Source organism: Urocampus carinirostris, chromosome 15 (assembly GCF_059441175.1).
Source record: "Urocampus carinirostris isolate Australia breed hairy pipefish chromosome 15, RoL_Ucar_1.0, whole genome shotgun sequence".
Lineage (NCBI taxonomy): Eukaryota > Metazoa > Chordata > Actinopteri > Syngnathiformes > Syngnathidae > Urocampus > Urocampus carinirostris.
Genome location: NC_142363.1, coordinates 24,487,503 through 24,508,849, shown reverse-complemented (window position 1 = coordinate 24,508,849; position 21,347 = coordinate 24,487,503). Strand labels below are relative to the sequence as shown.

General features: G+C 39.1%; 2 protein-coding genes across 2 annotated transcripts in view; one reads left to right on the top strand and one right to left on the bottom strand.

Moving 5' to 3' along the window:
- mideasb (mitotic deacetylase associated SANT domain protein b) overlaps positions 1-4,725 on the bottom strand; it is a 28,134-nt gene extending 23,409 nt beyond the window's left edge. Inside the window, exon 1 of the mRNA XM_088354769.1 lies at positions 4,457-4,725. The gene's annotated coding sequence lies outside the window, so the exon portion shown is untranslated. The remainder of the gene's footprint in view (positions 1-4,456) is intronic.
- A 5,925-nt stretch (positions 4,726-10,650) lies between these two features.
- Positions 10,651-19,045, top strand: ptgr2 (prostaglandin reductase 2). The gene is made up of 8 exons (XM_088354679.1): positions 10,651-10,796; positions 10,863-10,981; positions 12,618-12,809; positions 13,079-13,275; positions 13,339-13,522; positions 16,294-16,503; positions 18,795-18,834; positions 18,912-19,045. The coding sequence occupies exons 1-8, from the start codon at positions 10,760-10,762 to the stop codon at positions 18,974-18,976; spliced, it is 1,044 nt and encodes a 347-aa protein (XP_088210805.1). The 5' UTR covers positions 10,651-10,759; the 3' UTR covers positions 18,977-19,045.
- Positions 19,046-21,347: the final 2,302 nt, after the last annotated feature.

Genomic DNA, 21,347 nt, shown 5'->3' with positions numbered 1-21,347 from the left:
GCTATCAAAGACAATAAAGGTGGTGTTTTTTGCCGCTGGATTTGCAAAATTTAGCAAAACACCAATTTTCGAAATTAATTGTTCTCATAACTGTTCGAAGATAAACTGCAGAAAACTAAAAATACACATTGAGAAATATAGAATCAATATTTTCTAAAATACTTAAATATTGCAGTTTAAAAGAGGGACTACGATACAATAATTTTCAGACCGAAACCAATATTTGAGCTCCTGATCAGTCATCAATACCGACATTAAATACCAAGGCTACTGTACATAATAAATCAAAAAAGGTATTATGAAAGTAATACCTTAAAATGAAAACAATACTTTTCTTAATATTTCAATGGCAATATATTTATGTTTAACTTCAGGATCTTGAGGACAGCAGTCATACAAAGTTAGAAAACCTTAAAAAGGCTGGCATCATCACTTGTCCTCATTAGAGTCCTTTTGTAACTGGAGCCAACTATAAGGATTAGAAAAGGGAAAATACTGGAAAGTACTGTATTAATAGTTTGTAAAAGATCGAAACAATACATTTGAAATGGATATGTTCGGTATCACATTTTTGCTCAACGCTTGAGTAAGCAACAATACCAATACCACATACCAATACTACATAACATTTCCTTTACTTCGGGACAAAAAAGAAAAAAAAACACCGTTTTGATAGCAAAATCCTCACATAAATGTTCTTAAGATTGCGCATAATTAATGGCATTATATTATGCGTCCAAACCTTCCTGTGAGGAGTTTGCATGTTCTCCCCGTGCTTGCCTGGGTTTCCACATTCCAAAACCATGCATGTCAGATTAATTGGCTGTTCCAAATTGTCCCTAGGTGTAAATGAGCGAGTGAGGTGTCTGTCACTGTGTGCTCTGCTGGCAACCAGTTCAGGGTGTCCCAAGCCCACTGCCCCCCACGACCTTACTGAGGATAAGTGGTGCAGATAATGGAGGGATGGATATTATACATCCATTTTCAGGTTGTTATTTATGAATGGGTACAAGAAGACAACTACTATTATAAGTACTATATGATAAGATATTTGTCCTTCAAAGTGTCCTATAGTGAACTTTGTCCTTCAATAAAACTTGGAGAATTGAAAATACAGGAGTAATAGTCTAAAACAGCATATTAACGTTAAAATAGTTACGTTTGATACCAAAAACAATTCTCAAACAATGCTTGACTCTTGAGTAGTCATCAATACTATTATTAAGACCGACATTTTCAAATAAATACCTCAAATTTGTCTCATGCATAAAATACCAATTCATAATTTGTCTAACTTCAGGTTAGTGATGATTAAATGGTCACAATAGGACACTCCCAGTCTGTGAGTACCGCCACTGATACCCATCCCACCTTACAGCCACTATACATTACATAATTACATAAACTTATGTTAATATGTCATAAATACCTGTATATGGAACCAGTAACGGTCCTAATATGTCCACACTGTGCTAAGGACAATTTAGATGACTTTGAACAAAAAAACAACAATCACAATCACTGCAACGTGAAATTCTCCAATCTTTTCGTCCATCTCCGGTTGCCATGACTCATATCCGACCCACATCCGAACTATGTCATCCGAAGCGTGCAGCGTCAACGCAGAGCCTTGTTGCTATCTTGCACACATCAAAGCCCTTTTCGCTGCAAAATCTTCTGCAGAAGGTCTGAAGGTGGAAAGGAAAGGGAGTGTGGAGGAGGGAGGGGTCTGTGTGTGGGGGAGGGAGCGCAACCTTCCTTGCACAAGCGTGCCAAATAGCCAACCGTTTTCTGGAGCAGAGCTCTAGGGTGAGCAAGGGGAGGAGCCTTTCCCAGCTGATTTGGGGTACAACTTGGATTGCATGGCGGACAAATGCATTTAAATCGACAATTTAGAATCTAAATGTGGTGATGCATGCACAGGGATAACATGCAAACCTGGATCCTTAGAACTGCAAGGCAATGATTATTTACAGTACAGTGGTACCTCGGTCCTTAACCATAATGTGAATTTCCCTTCGGGGATGAACAAAGTATCTATCTATCTATCTATCTATCTATCTAATGCGTTCCTGGTTGTTGGTTGAGTACCGAAATGTTTTCCCCTATAGGAAACAATGGTAAGTATTTTAATCCGTTCCACCCATAAAAAAAACAACTAAAATATTAAGAAAACGTGTATATAAACAACATTAAAGACCCTAAAGGTGTGGGAAGGTTATTGCTTAGCCTTCCTCTTCTCTTTTAAAAAGAAACCTGTCCATTGTCAGCTGCTTCCTCCTCTTTTGCATTATTTTTCTAAAGTGCGACATGACATTGTCACATCAGCTTTCTTTATCGCTTCTTTATGTTTTATAAAAGTCGAAATTGTCGACTTTGCAATGCCATATTGCAAGGCGAAATCGGACACTCAAAAACCATTTTCATACTTGGTGATTATTTCCTTTTTCAGTCCAATAGTTTGCCTCACTGATTTCCTCTTATCCTTCCCTTAATCGCTGTTGTTTTTGGGACCCGTGTTCAAAAGCAACGCAAAAGCACAAACTAGGAAAAAAATAACTTGGAAAATGAAGTACCCCTTCACTCATTGGTGGTCCGGATAGAAGTGGCGCTAAAGCTACGCTAACTCGCGCCACAGAGTGCATCTTGGCTCCACTCGTTACGCGCCAAATCTCATTCGATTTGACTATTTTGACTCGGCTATTTTCGGTTGGGCACAGAATTCCGTGTCGAGCATCCAAACATTTTTTGTGCACATTTTTGGGTCGAACACCGATTTGGTTGAGCATTGAAGCGGTTGAGGACCTGGGTACCATTCTAATCCCTCGCTGTATCACAGTTTGCTTTTGGCGGTTTTGCTGCTTTGCGGATTTTCATCATGCATTGTGTTTTGCATTCTAAATGGCTTAATAGTCACCCTGCCCGTTTTCTGCCTGTGCGTCAATAATGTGTGGTGTAAATTGTATGCTAACCTACATTACGTACACGTAAATATTTTTCAATTTCGAGTTTCTCTAAAAGCCGTCATGTCTAAAAAACACTCTGGACCGACAAAAGCACCAAAAGGCAGAGGAAATTGCTTTCTATCACCAACAAATTAGGACTTCTCGACATGCTAAAGGTAGGTAAAAGCATTTTTAAGCCAGATTTTTGTTTTCCCCATCACATCCACATGATGGTAACAAAAAAATCAACATAAGTAAGGATTGTGTTCTAGAAATCTTTTCAACATTGTAGTATAGTATAGCAGCAATATTATTTTTTAAATTACAATTTGACACTTCTGAATTTATTTCTAAAAATAAAGGTTTATAAAGTACAGCAATTTTATTTTTAAACAAATGCTTGAGTCTGTAAATAGGATTTGTCTTTTGTTTTAATGCACTGTTTAATAGAACAGTGATCGGCAACCACTAGGCTGCTGATTGGTACCGGGGCGTGAGTTGTTTGGTACCAGGTCGCACAGAAAGAAAAAAGGTTTCCCTCGCTTTGCAATAGTTGATCAGTTGACAAATACCGCCAACCACATTTGCTCAACTTTTAATCTAGCAGGAATCGAAACCAGATCACGACAGTCAGCGCGCTGCTGATAACACATGGCACCGTAATGGAACCTCAGCCAAAACAATGTTGTACAACGATTGATGATTGAGACATGCGCCTTCATCGTGAAACAGGCGAGACAACGTAGTAACTATAAGTAAATACTTTGATGATGAGATGACATTGAATGCCTTTTCCCAAATCATCTAGATCCCAAATTTTCTGGTAAATTTAAGTTTATTGTTATTGTTACTATTACTCATGTTATTTATTGGCTGGCCTTGAGAATATTGCCAGACATTCAAATGTTCTGTGGTACAGAAAAGGTTGCTGACCACTGTAATAAGACTAGTTGCTCAAAAAATACATGTTTGTACATCGTGGGTTTTAATGATTGTGGGTCTTTTTTGTAACACAACCTCCTCAAAAAAGAGGGATTACTGTAATTTGATCAGAACCCAAAAAAACTTTAGTGCAAGATGAGGGGGAATATAACTACAAAAACACTCACGTTCACAAAATTAGCTTCCATAAAGCGCTTGCACGTCTCCAAATGCAAATCCGAACCCCGAACTATCATACCAGTGACGCAACCACTTGTGCATCCCATCGAACTAATCAATAACAAAAACAATCACGAACCTTAAATAAACGACGGGCACAGTTAACCACCCAAATAAGTTGGCATAATACCTAATTTTGCACGCGTGGGCTGCACAAAACGTGCAAACATGCAGACCCCCTATGAGGTGACACTAACAAAAAACAAGAAGGGGGAGATTATCCCACCACGACTGCAAACCAAAACAATGCGATTGTCAACAAGGTACATGTGACATCTGCACAACTTCTAAGACAACAACAAGATGGACACCAAACGCGCATGCACAAAGGCCCTTCCCTTTATACTTACATGCGTCGTTACGAAAGCTCGGGCCGCGGAAGATGACGATCGGTCAGTCCGGGTTGTGCAGAACCGAAGCGGCGATGACTGCTGCGTTGCTTGGCCCGGGGTTGACTCATGCTAGGCGGCTGCTGACCTCACTCCCCTGCGCCCTCTACTCCTCCTCCTCGCTGCGCTTACAAGAGGCGGAGTTCCGAAATCGGTGTTGGGTAAAAAACAATGCTAATCATATAACATGCTAATGTAGCTTATTGCATTGCATGGATGATTGCATAACTTGCACCGTCATCGTCTAAATGAAAAATAACATGCAGTGGCCGCTGTTGTTTTGTTGACTGGCTGCTTGTCACGAGACAAGCCTTGTCGTACCGCCCACTTTGTTTCCCGTTGCCCTTATAAGGGCACGTCCGGTGTGACGAGTCATTTACCGGGCGCGTTCGCTCACACAAGGATTTACGGGAAATTCCAACACTCAAGCAGGATTTAAACAAATCACAATCCCCCAAAACGGAAAGTGGTACTAAAACTTTCACTCCCAGATACAAAAATATAGTGTTTTGTGTTGATTTACCATATCTGTCAACTTCCACGGCTTCATGCCCTTACAAACTGTCGTATTTTCCCTTACAAAATACAAAATAATCTTACACCATATTTTTTTCCCCAAACATTTTTATTCATGTAGTTTAACATTTTATATTGTACATGTGTTTCTTTGCATCATATATATTGTTAATTAGCATTTTGCTGTGAGATACTGAGTTGCTCGACATGAATGAGGTTTATTATAAAAAAAGTTCAAAAATTAAGTAGCTTGGACGTTCACTGTACAAGGAAAAAATAGATGCAAATATAATTAAGTAGAATAATACATTTTCTTATTCAAATTATTAATTCATTTTCTCTGCATTAAATTATTGTTGCTAATATACTGATTAAAAGGATAACCACAAACCTGTCTTTTTTCATTTTCTCCTTTTATACTTTTATACTACCTTTTTTTCTTAACTTCTTTATACAACATAATGATTCGTAAACAATGCATCAAAGCAAGTGAGACGTTTGACAGCCGGCTCTCTTTAATAAGTTGAGCCGAAAAAGAGACGGACTTCCTTTCACCACACAACTCGAAACTCGTTTGACTTGATTGATTTGCCGTTTGGTGATAGTCGGTGTATACCGGATGGTACCCATAATTGACAAATTTGCGTTTTTCCGTACAGATTTTCTTGTACGTCGTACACGTCTTAAAATGCATAATAAACGTACTTTTCACGGCAAAAACTTACAGGTTGACAGGTATGATTTACTCTCCAAAAATCTCACTTTGCAGACAGGGCAAAGGAAAATCATTCTCAACCTTTTCGTGGCGTATATTAGGGATTTATTAATTATTTATCTATTGACAGAGACCAAAGTACCCCAAAATTTTGGGGTTGGAGATAAGGCAATTAGAAAATTAGTTGACCAGGTTACTTTTATTTGCGTATCTTCCTTAAAGCTTCAGTGTGTAGCATTCGAGATGGCGCTTTTGTCTAATGCAAAGGAAAACCAGTGCCACAGAGTACAGCGTAGCAGAAAGATCCCAGACCAATATGGAGGCGACCTCTAGCTAGGTATTCCACTATTTTAAAAAAAAAACGAAACAAATTTCTCCACCTATGATTTTTTTTTTAATAACAATTAACATTGGTATGATAATTCATGTATTTTTGCCTAGTGTTTTTTACTGAATGAAAGTTTTTGCACCACTATAAGACATTAAATATTACACACTGTCCCTTTAAGAAGCAAAGTTTAAAGGGACCATGTGTATTATTTAACAAAAAACGAGGTCTAGGAGTAAAAGGAAGAATGAAACCTATGAAGACTCCAAGTGACCAAACCGCAACAATTTTCATCTCTCTTTTTTTGCCCTGCCTTCCGCAAGTTTTAGTTGGTACAGGAGTGGTACCTTGGTGATGCTCCTGTTTATGGTAAATGGTCTGCATTTATAGAGTGCTTTTCAAGTCACTAAAGACGTCCCAAAAAGCTTTACAATGTGCTTCACACTTACCCATTCACACACACACTAACACACTGATAGCGGCGTCAGCCATGCAAGGCCCCTACCTGCTTATCTGGGGCATTAGGGGTTCAGTGTCTTGCCCAAGGACATATAAAATAAATGCAAATTTTGAAACCTATAAGTATTTAAAACAAAAGTTTAAATCAAAGTTTTTTTTTAAAATTATTATTATTTTTGGATTCAAAATTGTGAATTTGTGATTGTTTTATTGAATAGTATTGTTTACTACTAGGAGGTGCTATATAATACTCAGTGTACCTTTACCATTTAGAAATAAAAGTGCATGCAATGTACCGTATTTTCAGCACTATAAGGCGCACATAAAATCTGATTTTTTTTTAAAAAAGCTGACTATGCGCCTTATAATCCGGTGTGCCTTATATATGGATCAATATTGAATTGCAAGGTCTCGCAACTAAGAGAAGCAGCCACGACTCCATTTTTCGCGTAGAAGAAGTGTGCTGTGAATACTGGGAAATATTAAACGATTCTCTTTTATTTGTGCATTTGTATAAAGACCCTGAAATGGCTCCTATTAAGAGACACGCTTACAACGCAGAGTTTAAACTCAAGGTTATCAGTCACGCAGCACAACACGGAAATAGAGCAGCAACAAGTGGAGGAAGCATGAGGATAAGCTGCGCCAAGTAAGGAAGACTAAACAAAGTTTCCGTGGCAATAAAAGCGAGATGGCCACAGTTAGAGGACACACTTGAACAGTGGGTTGTTGAACAAAGAGCAGCAAGTGGAAGTGTCAGTACAATAACTATTCGAATGAAGGCAACAGCGCTGGCACGGGAACTTAACATTAAAGAATTCAGAGGTGGTCCTACTTGGTGTGTGTTTACGTTTTACATTTTACAGTTATTATGTTATTGCTTTATTTTTATTGTTTTGCACTTGTTGTTTTTGTACATTACGAGTGTCACTGTATTGCGATTGCACTAACGTTTAATTTACCATAACAGTATCAGACGTTTTTTTTTGCGTGTTGACTAAATGGAGGAAAAGTAAAATGTTATGCCTTGCTGTTGTTCAAAGATGTTAAAGATGTGTCACGAAAATGCTTTACCTCAGAGAAAATTATAAAACAGCTGTTTATTCATTTTGGGAGTGAATGAAGATTGTGGAAAGCTTGTTTGTTATCTATTAATAAAGTTTGACTGACCTATCTGACTGTTTTGTTGACATTTCCTTTGGCGCGGCACCATCTAATGGTTGCATAACGTAACTACATCCTCTACTGTAGCCAAGTCAAGTTAAGTCACATTTATTTATGTAGCCCTTAATCACAAAAATGTCTCGAAGGACTGCACAGATTACAATTACAAAATTGCACAATTACCTGATCTTAAACCAGCATGCACTTATAGCGCCTTATAATGCGGTGCGCCTTATGTATGGAAAAAGTTTCAAAATATATCATTCATTGTAGGTGCACCTTATAAGACGGTGTGCCTTATAGTGCGGAAAATACGGTAATTGAAAATTTTACATTTGATTTTTCTGTAAGATGTAACGATGTAAAATATTTATCTTTCTAAAAAGATTTGCTTGTTTAAAATAACACACCAAGCTTTGAATAAATATTTTGGGAAAATTAATATACATATTTGATTTCTGGCAACCAGTTCAGGGTGTCCCCTGCCCACTGCCCGAAGATGGCTGGGATGGGCTCCAGCACCCCCGCGACCCTACTGAGGATAAGCGGTACAGATAATGGATGGATGGATTTCTTTATTGTTATTTTGCACAAGGTTGCTGCTGATGTCATTGCAGTAGTTTTCTGATGCAAGGCCAAGCATTTCCTATTATTTTTCTCTTTTTTTCTCTTAGAGTATTTTATTTCCCTTTTGTCCAGGAGTACTTTGTCTAATCTCGTTATGAACAATGAACACTATGTTGTTTAATCGATGTCAGTAAAAAACATTCCATTCTTTACTATTGTTCTTTTATGATTTCATTTAAATCAATTTTGTAGTCTAATAAGAATAACACTTAAAAACTTAATTATCTGATATATACGTTAAAATAGAGTCGCAAATATAGTAAAATCAAATTTATAATAATAAGTAACATTATCTGCAAACTACATGATTTTGTTGTTGCAGTGTATACATAAAAATAGTACTACTAATGTACCCTTATTTGAGAACCGCTGCAATTGAATAAGGTAAGTATAGTGGCTTTAAAGAAAGCACATTACCATGTAGTTGCATGAAAATTACACATTTCTTTATGACATAGGCAACAACGCACAAACATACTTCTTGCTTGTGGCTATTCACGTTCATTATGTTCTTAGGGTATTAAATACTTACAAATGGATTGGATTGATTGACTTTGATGGTCTGATTTACCTCTTGGTCGTTATCATTCCTTCATTATCTGCACCGCTTATTCTCAGTAGGGTCGCGGGGGTGCTGGAGCCCATCCCAGCTATCTTCGGGCAATAGGCAGGGGACACCCTGAACTGGTTGCCAGTCACAGGGCACACACTTACTTGCTCATTCACACCTAGGGACAATTTGGGCCTGCCAATTTACCTGAAATGCATGTTTTTGGAATGTGGGAGAAAACCGGAGTGCACGGAGGAAACCCATGCAAGGACGGGGAGAACGTGCAAACTCCACACAGGAAGGTTTGATCTCATGACCTCAGAATTGTGCCGCACATGCGCTAACCCCTGCACTGCCGTGCTGCTTCTTGGGGTTATAAATAACTTTATTTACAACTAAGGTATTTTCACCATGGAATTTCCATGCTATAGCCGTGTTATAAATTTGTCATTTCCGATTTGTTTTTTTTACTAACCACTCAAAATGTTCAGGGGGACCTGAGCTAGTGTACATTTTAACGCCCTCAGTAGTGATTTTTCCAAATGCTTTTTCTTTGATGATAACTCATTAGAACCATCACACAATATGTAAAAAAATAATCCCAAGGGTTTATCAACTCATGCAACAAGGCCTGATTAACTTTTACCCTAGTAAAAGTTGGCCGTTGTCAGGTTTTTGAGTGTGCATGCTCTTACATGTGTCTGTCAACTATTCAGCTTGGATAGGTTCCATTTGCCCTGAGATTCCAGTGGAAACAAATGTCATGAATATAAATGGGAATATAAACTGCAGAGCGTGACGTCATAAAAGGGTGCGTACACAAGTTTACTATTTTTAAAAATCGAAACAAAAAACAAGATAATTCTTATATCTAATGTCTTATATATTAAACACTTATAGGCCATCCCCTTTGTCTTTAGAATGTATGCCCTTTTTAAAAATATGTATAATTTGGAAACATTTAACAGTACAGTAATGGTACGTTTATAGGTCAATGCGCATGCGCTAATACGGATATTTGGGGGAAAGATGACAACCATTAGGAATGCAAACTTAAAGCAGAAACCTTAAGAGCCCAAAACTTTGAACTACACTTTACCAGAATCCAACTTGACCCACTTGTCGTAGGAGTAAAAATAGTAAAAATGCTGATAAAGCGAAGTTCTAGACCACAAGAAACCGGCTTATGTGCGTCATTGCGCATGCGTATTCATGCCGCTAGCATGATTTTTTTTAGCGCCTCAAAATATGTAAAAATTAACGTTGTTTGAAGACAAAATTGCCATTAAAGCACGCAATACTTACATTTGTCGCTTTTCAGCCTTTCCCACAAGTTTGTTTTATAAGTATTTCTCCAAATCCCTTGGATGCAAAAAATGGGACTTGCATGGACAAATTCCTCCACAAGGCGTCACTCACTTCTCAGTTATTGAGTATCCTGTCCTTATTAATTGTGTTGAACGCAAGGTTTATCAAACTCAAGTGTTGTTAAAACTATGCACACAGAAAACGCGTTTTGATTAAAATCGTTGTGGACACCACTAAAGAACTTTACGAACTTGCTGATGTTGGCTCTGAAATGATACAGGGGGCGGACTGCGCTTTCATGAAAAGACGAAAAACTTACAAGAGAGTTACAAACATGGTACGACTAGACGTTGCATCTTCATCCAAGGAGCGAAACTTACATTACGAAATTGTATGTTGTTTGAAAACTAGTCATACTTAGTTTTTATTTAAGGATTTAATTCGTCAATGTAAGAATTTTTAATGAAGTAAAGTCGTCTTTTAAATGAGCCAATGCTTAAACGCAAGCGAAACCGGATATGTGCGATAAAGTCTATCTTGTTTTGACCTATGTGAATGCACGCACATGAAGTGTAGCTTGTGTATTAGTAACCAAGGATGAGGGTGCAGAAAGTAGTCCTCAACTCTAGACCAGGTTTGTGAAACTTGTCTTTTATTTGCAGGAACAGACTGATTTGTGTTATTTTGTTGACGTTTTTAGGCTCAAATGGTGTGCCAGAACCTGGAAATTTTCGCCTGGAGGAAGCAACTCTTGCTCCTGTTTTGAAAGAAGAGGACGTGCTCGTTCGGACTCTTTACCTCTCGGTTGACCCTTACATGGTACGCACATATTTATCATTAATATGCATTATTTATCTAACATAGAGGATCCTCATATCAATCCCGGGATCGCAAGGGGAAATTGCCATATAGCGGAGGATAGAAACATTTGGTTAATGCCTTCCGAATCCTGGTACCCTCGATAGAAATATTAAAATAACGAAATAGTATATAGTAAGTATTGTTTGAATATAATATACGTGCAATTGATTAAACGTGATTAAACATCCTCATTATTAACTTTACATGTAAAGGAGTGGTCGAGTAGAGTAGCGGGTGTGTGCAAAGGGGGCAGGAGACAGTGATGTCAAATCAAGAATGAAACCGATTTTAAACCTTGTTGACCCTTTGCACGTGACGTCACGCTGCATTCTCCAGCAGAATTAGATCCATGATGGTCGGCAGAAGCACCCTAGCGGTCAGCACTTGAATTGGGATTTTAGTTGAAACAAATATCAAGCATATAAGAATATAACCACCACTTTTTATGATGGTGATTTATTGCTGTGCAAGGATGTTAGCCCGATCTGTTTATGCGCATATAGACCAAATGGAATAGTGATGTGTCATGGTGCAATACTCGCAGCCCTGAAGTTTTCCAGGATTGGCAGCGAACATTTTTTACAAGATACGTTCGATGTTTTTCCGAGCAATTTTATGTTAAGTATGTACAAGTCACATCAAATACACTCAAAATAACTGAACTCAGCCAGGCTGGACATTTTGTTTGGATGTGTTCATATGTCAGGAGGAAGACTGTATCGCTTGGTAGCTAGCATTGCTAATGCTATCCTGAATTTCTCGAAATAGCCCTTTTTGTGCTTTCCGACAAGGTGAGCCACCTCATCCAACAGTTCCACAATATTCGTTTACTAGTCATTGCCAATGGTGTTGAATAGTATGGTTATTTTTGTTGTTGTTATCTACTATTTACCGCCCTCGTCCACTGTTTACAACAGACTACTACCGTCTGTCATGGTGTCCTCACACGTGTGTAGAGGGTCAATACTTGGAAGGATTGTCATCCCCTTAGAACATTTAATCACCTCCTTATTTAATAACAGCCTCGGTTGTAAATTGGGTTCGGTCTTGGAATCTGGCCAGGGTAGAGATTCGCGTGCCCTCTTCGTAATTCTTGATTATAGCAAGCTTCGTTTCCATGGTTATCATGTTTTAGCGTCTTCCTTTAGCATCGCTGCAAGCCATGGACCCATAGTGAATAAACACAGTACCAAAAATACAGTATTGTATCACTTATTCGCAAAGTCTTAAACAAAGCACATGAGATCCTGAATTGAATGAAGTGTGGGAGGTAGTTCAGTCAACAGCAAAGCTGTATCTTCATGATACCGAGACGCAGACCAGCATTTTCTTGGATATCAACCAATAGCAGATGGGCATCTTAGAGACGTGACTCATACACACAAATCCCGCTAAGTTATGATCCGGGGAACACGAGATAATTTGTTGCTTATGTCGTATACTGGTAGTGGGGGAAATCCCCGTAAAGGGGTGGCTAAAAACACATGCCACAAGTAAAATTGTCGTTAGGCGGGCACACTGTTTCCCAGGGGTCTACTGTACGTCTAAATGTGACTATTCACACACTAATGATAACACGGTGCATACAATGCAGAGATGCAGGATGAATGAAGACAGCGGTGCAGAATACCTGAAGTCCTGGAAACTCTCCGAGACTGTTGACGGTGGCGGAGTCGGCACGGTCCAGTCCAGCCGCCATGACTCCTTCCAAGAGGGGGATGTGGTTACGTCCTTCAATTGGCCATGGCAGACACACGCCGTGGTAAAAGGAAGCATCTTACAGAAGGTTGGGAATTTTATCGATAGTGAGAATAGTTGACGATTAATTCTATTGTCCACAATTGTCACCAGACACGTTTTTCCGACACAGTGAGACATCTCTACATGAATATAATCTTTGCTGAGAGTCATTCATGAGCAATAGCGTCAATGATGCGTACCAAAACTTCTAATCATTTCAATAGTTGACTATTACTATAGTCATTATTTGCAGCCCTAGTATTTAAAAATAGTTATGTTGTTTGGTTCCATGATGAGTAATGTTCATCAATCCAGGTAAATCCATCATTGGTAGACAACCACCTTTCCTACTTCCTGGGCACAGTGGGCATGACCGGCCTCACGGCACTGCTGGGCATGAGAGAGAAGGGTCACGTGATCAGAGGATCCAATCAGACTTTGGTGGTCAGCGGCGCTGCAGGAGCTTGCGGCTCAGTAGCCGGGCAGATTGGACGATTGGACGGTTGCTCCAGGTGTTAAGCCAAAAATTGCATAATTTAATCAGTTCACCAAATAAGCCTGCGTGTGTATTTCAGGGTGGTCGGGATTTGCGGTTCAGAAGAAAAGTGCAAAGCGCTGGTGGACGTTTTGGGCTTCTCTGCGGCTATCGACTACAAGCAGCAAGATGTCTCTGCAGCGTTGCGGGAGAACTGTCCTGATGGTGTTGATATCTACTTTGACAATGTGGGAGGAGACATCAGTGACACCGTCATTGCACAGGTATGACCTACCTGAGTCATCCATATGTATGTTTTACTTGAGGCTGCAAGAATACTTGGATAAATAGGCAGTATTCACAAGGTAATGCTTCTGGACCGGCCTATGTTGTAGTTAATAGAAACACCCAAGAAGAGCTGAACAAAAATGACACGGAGAAGACAATCATTCTGCACTTTTTAAGATGCAAATAGTGAAATATGCAGCCAAAAACAGTACTTGAGCAGCAGAAAGAAAGTTTGGAGTTAGAGAGAAGCTGAGGTGACGATGAGTCTGACATAAGCTAAGTAGAATCGAAAGGAGGAAGAGGCTTATCGTCTACGAGTTAGGGGAGTTGTTTGAATGGTAAATGGTCTGTATTTTTCAAGTCACTGAAGATTCCCATAGCGCTTTACAATATGCTTCACACATACCCATTCAAACACACACACTCACGTACCGATAGCGGCGTCAGCTATGCGAGGCACCTACCTGCTTATCAGGGGCATTAGGGGTTCAGTGTCTTGCCCAGGGACACTTTGATCTTTAGGGGCGGCAGTAGCTCAGGAGGTAGAGCGCTCGTCTTGGGATCAAGGGATCCCAATTCGAATCCCGGCTCGTCCGTGTTACATGTCGAAGTGTCCTTGGGTAAGACACTGAATACCCCCAATAAACAGGTTAGCGCCTTACATGGCTGCAAGGCCGCTATTGGGAAATGTGGAGCACATTGTAAAGCGCTTTGGGAAGACATTTACTTGAAAATAAATGCAGATCATTTCATTTCACTAGGAGGAGCCAGGAATCGAACTTGCGAATTTTCGGTCCCAAGCTGCCCTGTTGTTTTATTGTCTGCTCCTATCTTTGGTGTTTTTTCTTCCCGTTTTGACAACTACACTATGGATTACTTCTATCCTATGGACATGGGTTTTAACGCACAAGAAATGCGTGTATTCAAGGATTTTCAACTCCTTGCCCTGAAGATTTCTCGTGCCAGCGTGATGAAGGGGCCTATCGTGGAGGAAAAGCCGGAGCTAGCGAAGCGGCTAGCGGCGTTATAAGTCTTCGGTACCATCCGTAATCATGGTAAATGCGAACTCACGACCAAATAAGATCATCGAGTGCTGGTGGAAAACATCGAAGCGCACAGGGAGCGCAGTTGCTGTGTTTTGCAGAAACGTGGCTCACGTTTAGCATTCCGGACGCTAACGTGTAGCCACCCGGAGCTACCTGGAGAAATCCGGCTTCAACGTCGCTAAACAGAGACACGAAAGCCGGGGGGAATCGGAGAGGAGGCGGACTTGCTAACACGAGGTCGTGTATCCCTGGATTTTCACAAAGAAAAGATTTCCATCTGCCGCAGGAATGTCGAACTTTTGGACTGGCGTGACGTCATCCACTCCGCTACAAGCACCCCTAGGGCATCATGTTCATCTGTTAATAAACAACAGGGTAGACTGCTGGAAGTGTGAATTTCCCTACGGGGATGAATAAAGTATCTATCTATCTATCTATCTATCTATCTATCTATCTATCTATCTATCTCCTGTTAGGCATGATTTTTTTTTTTGTGACGTTTACTGGTAAAAGTGACACAGAGGATGAATATTTGATTTAGTGATTTGGAGTAAAACTGATACAGTGGTACCTCTACCTACAAATGTCTCTACTTACAAAAATTCAGGTTACAAAGTAGTTGAATTGGAAAATATTCCCTCTAGTTACAAAGGTGTTTCAGGATACAAAGTGGAAAATACAGTACACACTGCCATTCGCCGCTCCTAGTGTTCTACCCAGTGCGTGGATGCTTTTTGTGTCCCCATCCTGCTCTGTACACATTCTATTTTATGGTACCACTACAAAAAGCTATCATTCACAATATCCTCTACGAAAGACATGCAGAAAAGTGGACAAGGAGAAAAGAAGAGGAAGAGACTTTTTCTGGCCATCGGAACAAAGCGAGAGATATTAGAAAAGTATGAAAACACACTCTGCCGTGCAGAAGTTCAGACACGTCAAGGTGGAGAAGGCAGCCATCATTCCATCAGTCCAAATGAAAGATATTTTGGCAAAATTCCATTAAGTCTCAAAAATTGTGGAATCACCTGGAAAAAGTATTGACTGGTCGGGCTATTGCTCATTATGATGACATCTGCCTCGCGCATTTGCGACGGTTTGTCAAAAGCCGGCAAAAGCAGACGTCATCGGCTCAGTTTTGACATTTTTTTTTTAATTATTATTATTATTATATATATATAATATATATATATATTTTTTTTTTTTTTTTTTGCTTTATGTGCCTCTTATTTTATGTTTCCTTTGTACAGTATTCTAATTTTAATATGTATTTGTTTTATGTTCTGATGCCCTTTTTTAAGTTATTAAAAAATATATACTTTTGCGTGGCTCAGAACAGTTTAGTGCATTTACATTCAAAACGTGTCTCTACTTACAAATATTTCAGGTTACAAAGCTACTCCTGGAACAAATTAAATGTGTAAGTAGAGGTACCACTGTAGTTTGGTAAGCGAATTCTGTATGCTAGAATTATCTGAATAACTCTAGTTTATTTTAATTTAAAATTACTTTTCAAGATGATTTGTATGTTTTTGGTGTTGGATTTTAATCGAATACAGTTCCCCCCAAAAATGTGACTTCCAACTCCAGGTGCCACTAATATCTTTTTTTTCCTTTCTTAATTATGCATTTTTTTGGCTGGTGCATGAATATTGAATATTAAATCTTGAAACTTGGAAAAGAACTTCAATGGTGCCTGCTTGTCTCGTTCCTCCCCTCAGATGAACGAGGGCGGCCACGTGATCTTGTGCGGTCAGATCTCGCAATATAACAAAGATGTCCCCTACCCGCCGCCTCTCAGCCAGGAAACGCAGGACAACCTGAGCAGGAAGAACATCACCAGAGAAAGATTCATTGTGCTCAACTACATGAGCCGAGCTCAAGACGGACTCTGCGAACTCGGCAGTTTGGTCTCCTCCGGACAAGTCAAAGTGAGTCGGAATTCAACCGATTCAAGTGATCTTAAAGTAACTTTTAATGGTAACAAAACAGGCAACATAATATTTGCACAAGTAATATGTGAGAGCAATAATTCCAAATGGTAGGGTTCGTATGGGTGCTTGAAATCTTTGAAAATACTTGAATTTTAACGTTGTTTTAAAGGTCAGGTAAAAGCTTGAATTTTGGGTGAAGTGCTTAAAAATGCTTGAAATTGTTGATATTGCCATCTTTTTTGGTAGTCTGATGCTATGTACAATGCAATAAATGAAGACATCTTTTTAGAAGGGTGTGAAACTGATGCCCACATGCCTGCTCGTCGTTATGACGCTGTATTGTAATGTGTCACTGCCCCCTACTGGTCTTACAGCTCTATTTAGAAAAAACGGCTCGGCCTCACTCAAAAATCATATACAGTGGGACCTCGCTACTTCGCGGTTCGACGTTCGCAGCTTCAGAGCTTCGCGGTCTGTAATGGTTAAAAAAAATATATTTGTTTATTTATTTTTTGAAGGGGCGTCGCTACTTCGCAGATTTTAACTTTTTGCGGGTTTTTTCGGCGGAACGTCAGCGGACACGGGATAAGGCGGCCGGTGTTGTGCCCAAATCCGACTCCTGTGCAAAATCCTCCCCCCCCCCCGCGTGAACGCGCATTCTGCTGCGCTTCCAACAAAAGCGATCGTATTCTGTATGAAACGCATATTGAAACAATAAAGCGAGCTAATTAAAACAATTAAGCGATCGTAATCTATATAACGCGTTTATTTGAACAATAAAGCGTGATCGTATTCTACAAAATGCGGCGGGGGTCACTCCCGGGCCGCGCGACGGAGCGAGTTCGGCGGACGCGGCGTCACATGGCGCGACGCGTGAAAAGGCGGCAGACGTGATCGTCCGACGACCCCAGTAGCGCGGCGCGATGACAGGCGACCGTCCGCGCGCGGCGGACGTGCGCGTGACCCCCGTAATTGGGGAATCCCCCAGCCCGGTGACACAAAAAGATCGTAGATCATGGACACAAAGTATGTACTGGCAGCAACTTAATTTTTGTAATCAAATTCAAACCCCCCCCAAAAAAAACATTCTTTCAAAATTGCGCTGGATTTTTTACTTAACAGGTAAAATTGGCCTTGAAAGTGCTTGAATCTGGCTATGAAAAGGGTGTAGGAACTCTGAAATGGAAGGTTCGAGGCAAAGAGAAAATACTTGACATAGCTGTTAGAGCGCAGACCTTCCCTCCCACAAAGTTGGGTGTCAAATGGGTTATCAGACTCTTGGCACCCCTTCTAACAAGTCCAGACTTGTTGTCGGAACCCAGGGTGGGGAGTATAAATCGGATCACTCAAGGGGAGGAGGTTACCTCTAGACTTGAATCAGATGGCTTACTTTGTTTTAGGAGACCGCCCACAAAAAGAGGCTTGTTTTATTATCACTGAATATTCCCTGAGAATCTTTGGAACGGCACACTATTATGAGAAACAATGATCCTTTGGCTCTGGGATCATTTTTACTAGAAATAAAACCAACCTACTTGAGCTGAGTAAACTAAGCCTTTTTTCATCTCCAGCCAGGGTGTCGGATTCCCTTTCTGAGGGTATCGGGCTAATAATTGCCATACATTTTGTCAAAGAACTTCTGATAAAAATGATAGTTTTCACTATAAATACAGTTGTATATGTTAAAGAGTTGGATTTTTTAAACAGGTTTTGAATTAGTAGAAGTACTATTTGAGAAAAAAACTGGTGTTATGCCAAAATGTTTAAAAAAGTTTGTTTTTAATACTTCAACATTTTTTTGTAATCTTGAGAATTCTTTGTGTTTCAACATTTTTCCCAAAACAATTACAAGAAAATATCTTTCAAATCCAGAATAACCATTATATTTGATCATTTTTCCTGAATAAAAAAGTAATTTTAAATGAAAAGTTCACTTAATTTTTTACAGACCATTTAATTTTTTAGAAAAAAGTGCATTTTCCCACATTCTAAATTTCAAGAAAAACATTCTTTTGGGGGCATTTTGGTGGGGTAAAACTATTCTTTTCAGAAGTAAATGTTCAATATATCAAAATTGTATATATTTGAAGTCAACAAAATTGTTTAATAATTGAATAGGTAAAAAAGGGAATTTTAAAACGAAATGTAGATTTGAGAAAGCTTAGGTTGAGCAAATGGTTGTAAGTAAATTGAAACATTCTTGAGAACTTGATAAAAGAAATCTCACATTCTTGCAAAAAGAGCACATTTTCCATAATTCTAACACATAAGTTTTCTCCTTTTTTCAGGTGTTGGAAACAACTCAGGATGGCATCGAAAACATGGGAGGTATGCTCCCCCCTTTATTTGACTAGTAAAGTTTTTGACTAGTAAAGTTTTAATAATTCTCATGGTCCCTTTTGCAGTCGCCTTCTGCTCCATGATGAAAGGAGGAAACCTCGGCAAGCAAATCGTGAGGATCTCCCACTGACCCAAATAACACAATGACGACAATTGCATTGACCATTTTTAATTCACAACACTATAAACCATTCATTTTTTTTTTAAAAAAGTGATTGCTCCCTTTATCATTCAGAACACCCTCCTCCTCATTCATTCTTGCGAGTGACTGTTACAAATTCTCATTTGTGGTCGTGTGACATCCATGAATACAGAACAGACACAGTCGCATGGTGATGAGCTCATCAGTGGGTGTCAGTCAATTCTTCATCTGATACTCTCAAATAGATTAGTGACGTTTCCTTTTTCGCTTTTGTGTGTCATTTTGGTGATGATATAAACTGCTCCAGGATTCACATTAGGTTAAAATAATTCATAGACAAGCTCCTTTATGTAGTTTTTTTTTGTACAGTGCTGGAAACAGTGAAATGGGAAATGAGGGGGAGTGGTTGTTAATAATAATAATGCTTTACACACTGTGCAAAATTCAGTGAGAAAATGAAAGGAATCCACATAATTCTAAACCTAAAAAAATGAGGCTTTTATGCAGGGCTTTCCCTTCTTCCTGCAAAAGATTCAGCAAAACAGGTACTGATAGAAAATTACAATATGAAATAAAATAATAAATAAATGATTGAGTCGTCTTCCCATTTTATACATAAACATTAATGTAGTCAAAACTGCATACAGGTTCATTTATTTCACAGCTATAACACATTCATTTTTTTCTTCATTATTTAAAGCCAACACACATTAATTTTGTTCGGATGTTGTATTTGTGTTTGTTCCTACAGAGTATAAAAACTTCCCGAAACACCTAATGGGATTTTTATTGTGTCCAAACCATCAGTTCCTGAGAGACTAAAACCTCATTGTTGAAATGATGGCTAAATAGAATTGTCTTCACTGAGCGCCATTGAACGCATCGCTGAGTCATGTTAGTCAGTCCTCAGAGGATAGAAAGGACTTTTTCAGGAAAATTAATATAATGCAAAGATTAAACACACCATTTTTACTGCCTAGGAAAAAATTAAATACAAACCACTTGTGTTTTTGTAAACTCTTATGAAAACAGTTTCGGTGAACTTTGCGTAGGATGATTCCCCAAAATTGGAAGACGATCATTTCTCGTAAACGCTGTATGGAATGAATGTGTCAAATGTTAGCATACCTACCTACAATTGCTCACTAGCACTTGATCAAATATTTCTTCATCTTTAATTCTGAAAAGAATATAAAGAAAAGCACTATATTGCATCAGATTGATTATTTTGTACATTACTCTAAGCTGCATTTAGAAACTGAATCAATAAAAAGTATTATTCGCAATAAACCCACTATACATACTTTTTAAAGAAAATAATACACGCTTTACGTACATTTTCTATTATTTTAACAATTTAGATACAACAGTGAGCTTAATATATGCATTTTCAGTCAGAAATTCAAGTGTGTAATTAACCGAATTTTGTTAACGCTGATTTAGTTTCCGATTACAACTTTTCACATCTACGTGTTCTCACGTTTTTTCTGTGGCTGGCAGGAAGCGTTGGTTTTTTGAAGTACTTTGGCAGTGGCGTGGCAATGAGAAGGCAACACCCAACACTTTGAACAACAAAGTGCAGAAGTAAACAAATCACAGCAGCGCATGTGGCTGTCCCATACGTTCTCCTTCATTGATGTACACCAGAGATTGACAGTTTTTAGGGAAGCAATTTTCAAAAAATAATCCTTCCAAAAATATTCATTAACAACTTGAAACTTAGATGTCAAGTTATTTAAAATGTTTTCTATTTTTAAGAGGGAAATATTGTCATAATAAGGGTTATTTCAATGCTTTACAACCAGGCTTCTGATGTCCCCCATGAAGCCAATAATGTATAGTAATGTCCAATCTAGGTGTAAAATCGATAATTCAAATCCACACCTCGCCTCTTTTCCCCCCCCAAAAGAAAAATTATAAGCCAATTGACAAATACTATCCATCCGTTATTTTGCGGCGCTTATGCTCAGTAGGGTCGCGGGGGTGCTAGAGCCCATCCCAGCTCTCTCCAGGTAGAGGGCAGAGGACAGCCTCAACTGGTTGCCAGCCAATCACAGGACACACAGAGACATTCAACTCACTCATTCCTTCACACCTACCTAGGGACAATATGGACCAGCCAATTAACCTGACATGCTTGTTTTTGGAATGTGGGAGGAATCCGGAGTGCCCGGAGGGAACCCACGTGGGCCCTGGGAGAACATGGAAACTCCACGCAGGAAGGATGGTAGTAATTTAAAAATATGGTTAAGCATATTATGCCGTTCATTGTCTGACCAACGTCCATTATTGACCATTATTAAGACATATAATTATATATTTGCTTTGGAGGTAAGAAATTAAACAATGCTTTTTATTT

What these genes read in the sequence shown, in the direction of transcription:
- ptgr2 (XM_088354679.1), top strand. Translation starts at nt 10,760, where the DNA reads ATGAGGGTGCAGAAAGTAGTCCTCAACTCTAGACCAG. An exon ending in TCTCGGTTGACCCTTACATG is followed by an intron (nt 10,982 to 12,617) that starts GTACGCACATAT and finishes CATACAATGCAG; the next exon opens with AGATGCAGGATGAATGAAGA. An exon ending in GTGACACCGTCATTGCACAG is followed by an intron (nt 13,523 to 16,293) that starts GTATGACCTACC and finishes TCCTCCCCTCAG; the next exon opens with ATGAACGAGGGCGGCCACGT.